This window comes from Rana temporaria, chromosome 8 (assembly GCF_905171775.1).
Source record: "Rana temporaria chromosome 8, aRanTem1.1, whole genome shotgun sequence".
NCBI lineage: Eukaryota > Metazoa > Chordata > Amphibia > Anura > Ranidae > Rana > Rana temporaria.
Genome location: NC_053496.1, coordinates 179,769,959 through 179,783,568, shown reverse-complemented (window position 1 = coordinate 179,783,568; position 13,610 = coordinate 179,769,959). Strand labels below are relative to the sequence as shown.

Below are 13,610 nucleotides of genomic sequence, written 5' to 3'. Positions count from 1 at the left end.
CCCTCCAGCTTATTTTGGGCCTGGCTGGTTCACATGTATGTTTTGGCGGTCCTCATTTGTGCAGGCACAGCAGCCCATTGATTTGAATGGGCTGCCATGCCTTTGTTTCCTGCAGAAAAAGGTGCATTCAGCATTTTAAAAATACAGTTGCCTTGAAATCCATTCTGCTTTTGCACCATGCTACTTACCTGCAGTTCTTGCACACACAAACGCACTGTGTTTTTAAAAGCGTGACCTAAACATCTAAAAATGCAGCAAGTTTGACAGTGCGGGAACTGCAGATAAGTCACAGCAGACAGCAGAATGGACAGACAGTGCTGTATTTCAGTGCTTGATGGGCATAGGCGTGCCGTGTGCGCAGCCTATTACATGAGGCATGCGCTTTTCTTTGCAGGAAACGCAGGCATGGCGGCCCACTCAAATGAATGGGCTGCTGTGCCTGCGCAAATGTGCGCCAAAACACATACATGTGAACCAGCCAGGCCCAAAATAAGCCCATCAAGCAGTTAAATACAGACAGTAATGTCATCTGCTCTGAGGCTTTACTCAGCCTGGACTGCAGGTCTGGTCTGTTATTTAAAAAGTTCCTCTATTTTACACATGGCATGGCATGGGGTCCCATGGTGCTAAAGCAGAATGGACAGACGGTGCTGTGACCCCATGCCATGCCATGTGTAAAATAGAGGAACTTTTTAAAACACTGACCAGACCTGCAGTGAATCATCAAATATTATAAAGACTTTGGGCACACTCTACAGAAAACTTCAATTTACAATATAGATTAGCAAACAGTGACATACCTTGAGGAGCAGGACATGAAGAAGTCAGCCTCAGGAAGAGCAAACTGGGGATGTTATAAAATCACATTCTAATTCACTTTTATATGCAAGCAGCACCCAGTGGCAGGAAGGGAGAAGTGCGCATCTAAAGGGAAGCCAGGGGTGTTGTACATTTTAAAACACTGGGAAGGGAAGCAGTACTGTCACTGGCTGCGTGCCGCTGATGATTTTCAGCCTGATTTGTGGGCAGCACAGGGGCTTAACGGGCGGCAGGGCCGCCATCAGGAATTATGAGGCCACTTACACAGCTTCAGGCATGGGCCCCCTGGAGCAGAGAACCGGGATGGGGGGTGCTGCCACCTAAAATTAATAAAGCAGGGGGGGCTGCCACAAATTTAGAAGCGGGGGGCCATTTACAAAAAAAGAAATAAAGAAAGAAATAAAGAAAAATATATATAAAAAAGGGGTGTAGCCATCCGGGGCCCTGGGGACCTCTGGGCCCTTTAATAAAAAGAAAAAATAAATAAAAAATATATATAAAAAATATATTTTAAAAAGGGGGTTGCCATCTGGGGCCCTGGGGACCTCTGGGCCCTTTAATATTTTTTTTTTAATAAAAATAAATTACAAAAAAAAGGGGGTTGCCATCCGGGACCTCTGGGCCCTTTAATAAAAAATATATATAAAGAAACATTTATAAAAAAAAAGGGGGGGTTGCCATCCAGGGCCCTGGGGACCTCTGGGCCCTTAAATAAAAAATAAATAAAAAAATATATAAACAAAAATAAAAAAATAAACATTTATAAAAAAAATAAAGGGTGTTTGCCACATGGGGGCCCTGGGGAACTCTGAGCCCTTTAATAAAAAAAAAGAATTATATATATATATATATATATATATATATATATATATATATATATATATATATATATATATATATATATAAAAAGAAAAAAAAGAAATAAAATATATAAAAAAAATGTTTTTTATAAAAAATAAGGGGGGTTGCCATCCGGGGCCCTGGGGACCCTTGGGTCCTATAATAATAATAATAATAATAATAATAATAAACATTTATATATATATATATATATATATATATATATATATATATATATATATATATATATATATATATAAATAAAAAGATTTTTTTTTATAAAAAAGGGGGGTTGTCATCCGGGGCCCTGGGGAACTATGGGCCCCTGGGGACCCCCAGACCTCTAAAAAAAAATTGGCCCTTTAATAAAAAATAAAATAAAAATATATTAAAAAATTGTCTGTTTAATAAAAATATATAATTTTTTTTTTTTTAATTTAAAAATAAATAAAAAAAAGGGGGGGTTGCCATCTGGGGCCCTGGGGTCCTCCGGGCCCCTGGGGGCCTCCGGACCCCTAAAAAAAAAAAAAATATATTTTTTTTTTTTTCAAAGGGGGTTGCTTTGGGCCCCCAACAGTGACAGGGCCCAGGGCACCTGCCCCATTTGCCCTGCGGTAAAGACGGCCCTGCGTCCGTGTGTACGCCCCATCGGTCTTTTGTCCTTCGAACAAAAGTTAGAGAACTTGCTTTAAAATCGAACCAATGGACCGCTGACCGATAGGTCCAAACCGATGGTTAGTACACAAAAGCATCGGTTCAAAACCTGCGCATGATCAGAATCAAGTCGACGCAAGCTTGGAAGCATTGAACTTTTTTTCAGCACGTCGTGTGTTTTACGTCACCGCGTTCTGACCCGATCGGGTTTTGGAACGATGGTGTGTACGCACATCAGGCCATCAGTCTGCTTCAGCGGTGAACCGATGAAAATGGTCCGTCGGACCATTCTCATCGGATGGATCGACCGTGTGTACGCGGCCTAAGTCGCGTTGTAAGTTGCCTTTCAAAGTCGCGCTGTAAGTCGGGTTGCCCCTGTGTGAACCGGCTCTTTAATCCAGAGACCTGCAGTCTACATCATCCTTATTTTTTTTTCTCCTTCTGCTGAGAGAAGAGGCCCAGGTCACATGATCACCTAAAGAAGGATGGATAAGGAGCAGAATGACCGGACCAATAGGATATTAGACCTTACCCTGGAGATCATCTACCTGCTGACCGGAGAGGTGAGGAGGATTCTGGGAGGTCACATGACATCACTCTTATCTCTATTAATAAAACACAGACCTGACCAGAGAGGTGAGGAGGATTCTGGGAGTGCTGTGTGACATCATTATTGCCTTTTCTTTGCAGAGTTTTCCTCCAGTGAAGTCTGGTGACCATTTAAATATCATAGTGCCTCCACCTCACTGCCTTACTCCAGACAGATGGAATGAGAAGAAGATTCTAGAAGTCACCAAGAAGATGGTGGAGCTGCTGACAGGAGAGGTGAGCGGTGCCGGGAATTCTGGGACATTATCCAGTAACAGACAAGGGATGTGTCTGGATGGTGACTGTATCATTGTGTGTGTCAGGTTCCTATAAGGTGTCAGGATGTCACTGTCTATTTCTCCATGGAGGAGTGGGAGTATTTAGAAGGACACAAGGATCTCTACAAGGACGTCATGATGGACAATCAGCCGCCCCTCACATCACCGGGTAAGAGGAGACTTTATTGTAAAGGAGAGAGCAGTACGGAGGGTCCACCTAGATCCCCCATCATCTGATAAACACATAGAAACAATGTATTCAGTCAGTGTGTGTGTTTCCTACAGATGGATCCAGTAATGGGAACCCACCAGAGAGATGTTCCCGTCCTCTGTATTCCCGGAATTCCACACAGGAAGGTCACACCATCCCCCACCATCATCAGGTAGAAGGAATTGGAGGTCTACAACTCAAACATAACTCCAATTGATAACATTTTTGTATCCTCAGGGGTCATATTTAAAAGATTATTTTATATCGCATACGGTTTTAGGGAGAAGAACAAATTGATATTAAAGTTGAGATAAAAGAAGAAGTGGAGATGTATGTGATTGGTGAGCAGCATCCTACGGAGGAGAATAAAATAAAGGTGGTGATTAAACAGGATGAATCTTCCCTAGATAGTGACAAAGGTAAGTAATTGATGCAAACATTGATATTTCCGTTTTAAATATGTTGATTATAATATATGGAGACCGATTGATGGTGATCAAAATATGGCAGAACTTCATGTCATCATGTCAAAGATTAGACTTTATTATAATTAGTACACCAGAAAAACAGAAATGCCTTTTTATGTTGGTAAAAATTATATTCCCAACAAATGAGGAGGAGATACTGAGATTGCAGGCTTGGCTGGCTTAAATCAGGTTTGGTCTCCACCCAGAGACTGGCCACATTAATCACCTTGCAGGTGGACAGACAAACATGGTTCATATGAAAGGTCCATCTTCATTCCTCACTATAACGCCATGTTCCCAACAAATGAGGAGGAGATACTGTACACCATATGAAAGGTCCATCCCCATTCCCCAATATAACGCTATGTTCCCAACAAATGAGGAGGAGATACTGTACACCATATGAAAGGTCCATCTCCATTCCTCAATATAACGTCATGTTCCCAACAAATGAGGAGGAGATACTGTACACCATATGAAAGGTCCATCTCCATTCCTCAATATAACGTCATGTTTCCAACAAATGAGGAGGAGATACTGTACACCATATGAAAGGTCCATCTCCATTCCTCAATATAATGTAATGATTCTGCAGTAATGTTTCATGCCCTGTCTGTTACCAACAAATGAGGATGGAGATACTGCACACCATATGAAAGGTCCTTACTAGGACCATGACCTGGATAAATGAGAACCTTCATAGTTAATATTATGGAATTTTTGCACCAAAGAGACGGACATAGCCCATTTACAGGGTTAGGGTGTGCCATGGTTTCTTCTCCTATGCTGTTTTATCCAGTACATGTTGAAGCCCAGTTAAATCACAAACTTCAAGAATGGGGGTCAGTTTACTGCCCTTTAGACTTCAGGGGGGCGGACTGTTACCATTGGGAGTAGAAAATATCCTGGCATCGGTATGAGTAAAACATGCCATAGGCTTGGTGGACAGTGGGTGTAAAACAATTACATGTTAGTGTCAATGGGAGGAATAGTGCTCTGTCATTGGTATCTATGGGAGGAATAGTGCCCCCATCATTGGTATCTATGGGAGGAATAGTGCCCCCATCATTGGTATCTATGGGAGGAATAGTGCCCCCATCATTGGTATCTATGGGAGGAATAGTGCCCCCATCATTGGTATCTATGGGAGGAATAGTGCCCCCATCATTGGTATCTATGGAAGGAATAGTGCCCCCATCATTGGTATCTATGGAAGGAATAGTGCCGCCATCATTGGTATCTATGGGGGGAATAGTGCCCCCATCATTTTTGTCAGTGAATGGAGAAGTTCCCCATCATTGGTGTCAGTGAATGGAGAAGTTCCCCATCATTGGTGTCAGTGGATGGAATAGTTTTCCATCATTGGTACTGTTATACCTGAAGGGTTCCACATGTACTGGCACTTTAAGGCTGGCTCCACCCAGCAGTGATGACAAGGGTCAAGGGGCATAGTAGCCATTTTAGAGAGACCACATGTAGAAAGCAGAGATATGTAATGTCCTGAGATGCATGTTCCAGTGTACAGCCTGTACTGAATAAACATCCATTGTACCAGACCAGAGTCTTGTGTCCCTCACAACACAGAGGATATAACAGGTACCAGTAAGAGGAATAGTGCCTCATCATTGGTGTCAGTGGAGGAATAGTGCTCCATTATTGGTGTCAGTGGATGGAGAAGTTCCCCATCATTGGTGTCAGTGGATGGAGAAGTTCCCCATCATTGGTGTCGGTGGACGGAGAAGTTCCCCATCATTGGTGTCGGTGGACGGAGAAGTTCCCCATCATTGGTGTCGGTGGACGGAGAAGTTCCCCATCATTGGTGTCGTTGGACAGAGTAGTTCCCCATCATTGGTGTTGGTGGACGGAATAGTTCCCTATCATTGGTGTCAGTGGGAGGAATAGTGCTCCATCATTGGTGTCAGTGGGAGGAATAGTTCCCCATCATTGGTGTCAGTGGGAGGAATAGTTTCCCATCATTGGTGCCAGTGGGAGGAATAGTTTCCCATCATTGGTGTCAGTGGGAGGAATAGCGTCCCATCATTGGTGTCGGTGGGAGGAATAGTGCCCCATCATTGATGTCAGTGGGAGGAATAGTGCCCCATCATTGATGTCAGTGGGAGGAATAGTGCCCCATCATTGATGTCAGTGGGAGGAATAGTGCCCCATCATTGGTGTCAGTGGGAGGAATAGTGCCTCATCATTGGTGTCAGTGGATGGAATAGTGCCCCAACGGCCAGATAAAGGCATGCAAAGGGCCACAGTTTGGAGACCCCTGTTCTAGAACAACATACATGCCTCCTGACCACAAAACAAACAATTAACTTGCTTATTATATATTTCCAATAGATGAATGTGATGAGCTCCTCTGTGCGGGAGACGTTCTTCTATCCCTGGATTATAATACAGAAGATGATGACGACAATTTACAGTTTTCAACAGAATCAGATATACACCAAAGGCTTTCCTGTGGAGATATACCGATGGATTCCACTTCCTCTGACTCACGTACTTTTACCAACATTGTCCATACAAGTCCTCAAGGTGCAGAAAGATCTTCTGATCCTTCTAATCACCTCGGAACCTCCTCAAGAGATTTAGAAAATGTTCTACCAAGAAATTATAACATGTCCATATCTTCTGACCCTTCTTCTCTCACGGGAATCTCCTCTAGGGGTTTAGAAACTGTTCTACCGAGAGATGAGAACATATCCATATCTTCGGATCCTTCTTCTCTCCTGGGAACCTCCAGGTATCTAGAAACTGTTCTACCAAGAGATGAGAACATATGCATCTCTTCTGATCCTTCTCTCCCAGGAACGTCCTCCAGGTATCTAGAAACTGTTCTACCAAGAGATGAGAACATCTCCATATCTTCGCATCCTTCTCTCCCAAGAACCTCCTCCAGGTATTTAGAAACTGGTTTACAAAGAGATGAGAACATCTCCGTATCTTCGGATCCTTCTCTCTCAAGAACCTTCTCCAGGTATTTAGAAACTGGTTTACCAAGAGATGAGAACATCTCCGTATCTTCGGATCCTTCTTCTCTCCCTGGAACCTCCTCCAGGTATCTAGAAACTGGTTTACCAAGAGATGAGAACATCTCCGTATCTTCGAATCCTTCTCTCTCAAGAACCTTCTCCAGGTATTTAGAAACTGGTTTACCAAGAGATGAGAACATCTCCGTATCTTCGGATCCTTCTTCTCTCCCAGGAACCTCCTACAGGTATCAAAACTTATCCATATCTTCTGGTCCTTCTTCTCTCCCGGGAACCTCCTTCAGGTATCTAGAAACTGTTCTACCAAGAAATGAGAACATCTCCATATCTTCGGATCCATCTTCTCTCCCAGGAACCTCCTACAGGTATCAAAACTTATCCATATCTTCTGGTCCTTCTTCTCTCCCGGGAACCTCCTTCAGGTATCTAGAAACTGTTCCACCAAGAGATGATAACATCTCTGTATCCTCGAATCATTCTCTCCCAAGAACCTCCTCCAGGTATCTAGAAACTGTTCCACCAAGAGATGAGAACATCTCTGTATCCTCGAATCCTTCTCTCCCAAGAACCTCCTTCAGGTATTTAGAAACTGTTTTACCAAGAAATGAGAACATCTCCATATCTTCGGATCCTTCTTCTCTCCCGGGAACCTCCTCCAGGTATCTAGAAACTGTTCCACCAAGAGATGAGAACAATTCCATATCGTCTGATCCTTCTTCTCTCCCAGGAACCTCCTCCAAGTATCTAGAAACTGTTCTAAAAAGAAATGAGAATATCTCTGTATCTTCTGATACTTCTCTCCCAGGAACCTCCTCCAGGTATCTAGAAACTGTTCTACCAAGAAACCCGGGAACCTCCTCCAGCTATTTAGAAACTGTTCTACCAAGAGATGAGAACATCTCCATAACGTCTGATCCTTCTTCTCTCCTGGGAACCTCCTCCAGGTATCTAGAAACTGTTCTACCAAGAGATGAGAACCTCTCCATATCTCCTAACGTTGATAAAGGTTCAATATTAGAATCACCTCTTGTAGACTGTAGATCAAAAACACAAGAGCGTCCATTTCCATGTGCTGAGTGTGGTAAAGGCTTTTCTCAGAAAACAGACCTCCTTCGTCATCAGAGAACCCACACGGGCGAGCGTCCTTTTTCATGTCCGGAGTGCGGGAAGAGTTTCACTTGTAAAAAGGTGCTTCTTGCGCATGAGAGGGGCCACACAGGCGAGCGTCCTTTTACCTGCCCGGAGTGCTGGAAGTGTTTCATACGGAAAGGAGACCTTCTTAGGCACCTGAGAAGTCACACAGGCGAGCGTCCTTATACTTGCCCCGAGTGCGGGAAATGTTTCGCTCAGAAAGGAGAACTACTTGCTCATCAGAGAATTCACACTGGCGAGCGTCCTTATTCGTGCTCACAGTGCGGGAAACGTTTTACTCAGAAGGGAATACTTGTCGCACACCAAAGAAGTCACGTAGGCGAGCGTCCTTTTTCTTGCCCAGACTGTGGGAAGACTTTCACTCAGAAAGGAGGTCTTCTTAGACACCAAAGAATCCACACAGGAGAGCGTCCGTTTTCCTGTTCAGAGTGCGGGAAGTCTTTCTTTCAAAAAGGAGAGCTTCTCACACACCAGAGAGTTCACACGGGCGAGCGCCCTTTTTCCTGTTCAGAGTGCGGGAAATGTTTTACGCAGAAAGGGGTGCTCATTGCACACCAGAGAAGCCACATGGGTGAACGACCGTTTTCCTGTTCGGAGTGTGGGAAATGTTTCACTCAAAAGGGACATCTTCTTTCACACCAGAGAAGTCACACAGGGGAGCGGCCTTTTTCATGTATCGAGTGCGGGAAATGTTTCACACGGAAGGGGTATCTTCTGAAGCACCAGATCATTCACATGAGCGAGCATCCTTTTATATGTTCGGAGAGTGGTAAGTATTTGCTTCCGGGAGGGGAACTTCTCGTGCAGCAAAACAGACAAACAAAAGAGCGCCCTTTTTCCTGTCTAGAGTGCGGGAAACGCTTCACTCACAAAGGAGTACTTATTGCACACCAGAGGAGTCACACGGGCGAGCGCCCCTTTTCCTGTTCCGAGTGCGGGAAATGTTTTACACAAAAAGGACATCTCCTCTCACACCAGAAAAGTCACACGGGGGAGCGTCCTTTTTCCTGTTTGGAGTGCGGTAAGTGTTTCATACGGAAAGAAGCTCTTTTCAGACACCAGAGAAGCCACACGGGCGAGCGCCCGTTTTCCTGCCCGGAGTGTGGGAAGTGTTTCTTACGGAAAGCGCATCTTGTGGCGCACCAGAGGAGCCACACAGGCGAGCGTCCTTATTCCTGTACGGACTGCGGGAAAAGTTTCCTGGAGAAAAGAAAACTTCTTGTGCACATGAGAGTTCACACGGGCGAGCATCCTTTTTCATGCATGGAGTGCGGGAAATGTTTCATGTTGAAGTCACATCTAATTACACATCGGAGGAACCCTTGTCAGATGACACCTGCAACCAACGTGTGTGGTGTGGTGTCCCCACAGGAACTTAATATCGACTTGGGTTTGAGTTGTGTTATTAAGGATGAATAAATATCTATTATATGGATTTATTTTTTATGTTTTTTTTATATTTTATTTTGTTTTAAGGGTCTCTGATTTTAGGTTGGGTGGGAATGCACAGGTAATGTATAGCAACATGGCTTGTTGTAAAGAGGAACAAGATATACGCTATATTACCAAGTATTGGGACACCTGCCTTTACACACGCATCCCAGTCTTAGTCTGTAGGGTTCAATATTGAGTTGGCTCACCCTTGACCAGTAGCAAACAATATATCCCCTGAAGAAGCCCAGCAGGCGAAACATGTTGGGATTCTATCATCATAATACCGCCTTGAAAAACAGGACTTACTGTACACTAAATTACCAAAAGTATAGGGACGCCTACCTTTACACGCACATGAACTTTAATGGCATCCCAGTCTTAGTCCGTAGGGTTCAATATAGAGTTGGCCCACCCTTTGCAGCTATGACAGCTTCAACTCTTCTGGGAAGGCCATCCACAAGGTTGTCTATGGAAATGTTTGACCATTCTTCCAGATGGAACTCAGGCACTGATGTTGGATGGGAAATCAGTCTCTAATTCATCTCAAAGGTGTTTTATGAAGTTGAGGTCAAGACTCTTGACTTGCGCAGGCCAGTCAAGTTCCTCCACCCCAAACTTACTCATCCATGTCTTTATGGACCTTGCTTTGTGCACTGGTGGGCAGTCATGTTGGAACAGGAAGGGGCCATCCCCAAACTGTTCCCACAAAGTTGGGAGCGTGAAATTATCCAAAATGTCTTGGTATGCTGACGTCTTAAGAGTTCCCTTCACTGGAACTAAGGGGCCAAGCCCAACCCCACACTATAACCCCCCCCCCTCCACCCCCAATCTTGGCACAATGCAAGTCAGTCAAGTACCGTTCTGGAAACCACCAAACCCTGACATGTCCATCGTATTGTCCATCTAAAGAAAACGTATCCACTGCTCTAGAGTCCAGTGGTGGTGTGCTTTACACCACAAGTTCCCCCAACCCAAACTCACTCATTCATGTCTTTGCTTTGTGCACTGGTCCAAATCATTTGGTGGAGGGGGGATTATGGTGTGGGGTTGTTTTTCAGGGGTTGGGTTTGGCCTATCAGTTCCAGTGAAGGAAACTCTTAAAGCCTCGTACACACGATCAGTCCTTCCTATGAGAACGGTCTGAAGGACCGTTGTCATAGGTTAACCGATGAAGCTGACTGATGGTCCATCACGCCTACACACCATAGGTTAAATAACTGATCGTGTCAGAACGCGGTGACGTAAAACACAACGACGTGCTGAAAAAAAACGAGTTCAATGCTTCCAAGCATGCGTCGACTTGATTCTGAGCATGCGTGGATTTTTAACCGATGGATGTGCCTACTAACGATGGTTTTTTTTACTGAAAAGATCTTTATTTTGAAGAAGACAAAATACAAAATACATCCAACAAGGTTGGTTATAAGCATGAACAGTCAGACTAACGATGGGTTTTGACCTATCGGTTAGGGATCCATAGGTCAATTTTAAAGCAAGTTGGCTTTTTTTTAACCTATGGTTAAATAACCTATGGGGCCCACACACGATCGGTTTTGACCGATGAAAACGATCCATCAGACCGTTGTCCTCTGGTTAACCTATCGTGTGTACGAGGCCTTAAGGCATCAGAATACCAAGCCATTTCGGACAATTTCATGCTCCCAAGTTTGTAGAAACACCTAGCAAGTTTGTGAGAACAGTTTGGGGATGGCCCCTTCCTGTTCCAACGTGACTGCGCACCAGTTCACAAAGCAAGCTCCATAAAGACATGGATGAGCGAGTTTGCCGTGGGGGAACTTTCGAAACTTGGAATGGCAGGAGAGCAAAGACCTTTGTATGAGGTTGGAACTGTGTAGTCTGAAAGGCAGCAGGTGGGGGGGGGGGGGGGGGGGGGGGGGGGGGGGGGGGGGGGGATAAGCATGACCTTTACACAGATTGACAAGCTTAGGACTCTGATCACATTGCGATGTAAGCGCACTCCGATCTGGAGTGGCACGACGCAAAGGCTGACAGTACAGCCCTTGATCTTGTTGGTGCTGCATAGTCACCCTATTAAAGGATGTGGAAGTAATCAGATGCCGGGATCCTAGGTACATAACATGCCCCATTTTTACAGACAAGTACTGCCATTTTCCACAGGTGTTGGATTTTCTTTGCATGGCCTATTTTCATTGTTGACCGTAGTTCTACCTTAATGTTAACTCCTCTGCGGTATAACCTGGGTCCGATGGTGTGTTTGTCACGTCTGTAACATTTATTATTATGTACATAAGATTAATAAATTGCTTTCCCATGGCCTCTGCTATCCTTTCAGACTATCTGTGGGAAAAACATGACAGAGAATATCCTCCTGAGCTCCCTGTGGCATGATTATCTGACAGATTTTTGGGTACACATGAATAGGATAGAGATTCTCACCAAAACATTACTTTAGACCGTGGTTAAGGTTACACACTGGATGAGGGTTGTAGGAGTTTCCTCCCAATCATATCGGGGGTCTCCAAAAATTTATTTGAGAACCAGTGAAAATTCCGACAGAAAATGTCCAATGGAGCCTACACACGGTCGGAATTTTCGACAACAAGCTCCCATCGAACATTTGTTGTCGGAAATTCCGATCGTCTGTATGCGGCGTTAGAAGGTCCCTTTGCTATTTGAACATTCGTATCTTTACCTCAGTTGTTGACTTGACTTCTGACTGACACAGTGCTGTATGAATCTGGACTTTCACCTAAGATGTCCTTCAGATATGAGAATGGTCCCATAGCTCCTCTTTGCTGGACAAGGTTTCACAAAATGTTTCCAGTTTGATGAAGTAGAAAGGGCAGGGCTGGACTGGGACAAAAATTTGGCCCTGGACTTCATCCAGACTGGCCCACTTTGACAGGTCTCTCCCATGGCGGTCGGACAAACCCGCACCCCCCCCCCCTGGCCGGCCAACCCAAGCCCCCCTTCCCTAGCCATTAGCTGTTCTACTTTATTAGTGTAGAATGGCTGGTACTGGTAGTCTTATAGGCAGTACCAGTGGGGAAGTTAACGGGAGAGGAGGTGAGCGCTGCGGGGAGGGAGAGGAGGTGAATGCTGTGGGGAGGGAGAGACAGAGGAGCGGAGGGGGGCGATGGTCTGCTGTCACTGAAGCCAGCCCACTGAGCCAGCGGCCCACTGGGAAACTCCCAGTAGTCCAGATGGCCAGTCCATCCCTAGGGTATAAAAGGAACCGGAAAGGCAGGTTGACCAAAGTTCAGAAAGGCATTTTTCTTTTTCCCTTAACCATTATACTTCCCTTCCTTACCTTAAACCAGAGTTTTTTTTGTTTGTTTTTTTACTGAGGAAAGCTCCAGTCACTGAGCTCCTAGCCTTAAAGGTGCCTCAGATACTCCTTATATAAGTGATGGCCGACAGCCATTAAAAAATGGCTAGTGATACCATTCCAACAGAGTGAGAAATATTCGTAAGCCCTGGTGTCAACCAAAAATTACAATTTGCTAAAAAAAATGTGAAGCTGCCCCTTTAATTGAATAAGCCACCTCTGAAAAGCAAACAAATAAAATCAAGGCGCTAACACATATGTGATAATTGCACGTAAACATAGGATAAAAAACAATGCAAATGTACTTGAGAGTCCAAAGATTAAAAACATTTTTTATTTATGAGAATTATTAATAAATATTGCACAGTTCAACATTTTTTCCTAAATCTTGCTGAAGAAAGCTCCAATCACCGTGCTCCGGGTCTTAAAGGTGCCTCAGGTACTCCTCATATAAGTGCTCCACCACAAAGTGTACAAAATGCACGCTTACCAACTGCATCTATGATGTGCGCCTTTGGTGTCATAGGGTACCACTCTTTTTTGCGTGTTGTTTTCACAATGTCCCCCCTAAGAATGGTATATGGGGAACTACCACCAGCTGATCTCCTCAAACATCAATAACCGAGACCCAGGCAGAGATAATAATCCAGGATAGTGTGATACCATTTTATTAAAAGTCAAAAGAAGGATTAAAAATATAAACTTGCCACTTACACTGAGAGCTCATTTACACTTGCTTCAACACACATTAACGGCTAGTGCCTTCTAACGCCTTGGAAATAATTTTGTACCCTTCTCCTGACTGATACCTTTTAACAATGAGATCCCTCTGATAATTTGGAAGCTCTCTGCAGACCATGG

The 13,610-nt window shown here is 44.4% G+C and overlaps 1 protein-coding gene across 1 annotated transcript; it reads left to right on the top strand.

Moving 5' to 3' along the window:
- The first annotated feature begins 3,520 nt into the window (after window positions 1-3,520).
- Window positions 3,521-9,440, top strand: LOC120909976 (oocyte zinc finger protein XlCOF7.1-like). The gene is made up of 4 exons (XM_040321779.1): window positions 3,521-3,562; window positions 3,671-3,809; window positions 6,204-7,575; window positions 7,699-9,440. Exons 2-4 carry the CDS (start codon window positions 3,719-3,721, stop codon window positions 9,422-9,424), a joined length of 3,189 nt encoding a protein of 1,062 aa, XP_040177713.1. The 5' UTR covers window positions 3,521-3,562; window positions 3,671-3,718; the 3' UTR covers window positions 9,425-9,440.
- The last annotated feature ends 4,170 nt before the right edge of the window (window positions 9,441-13,610 follow it).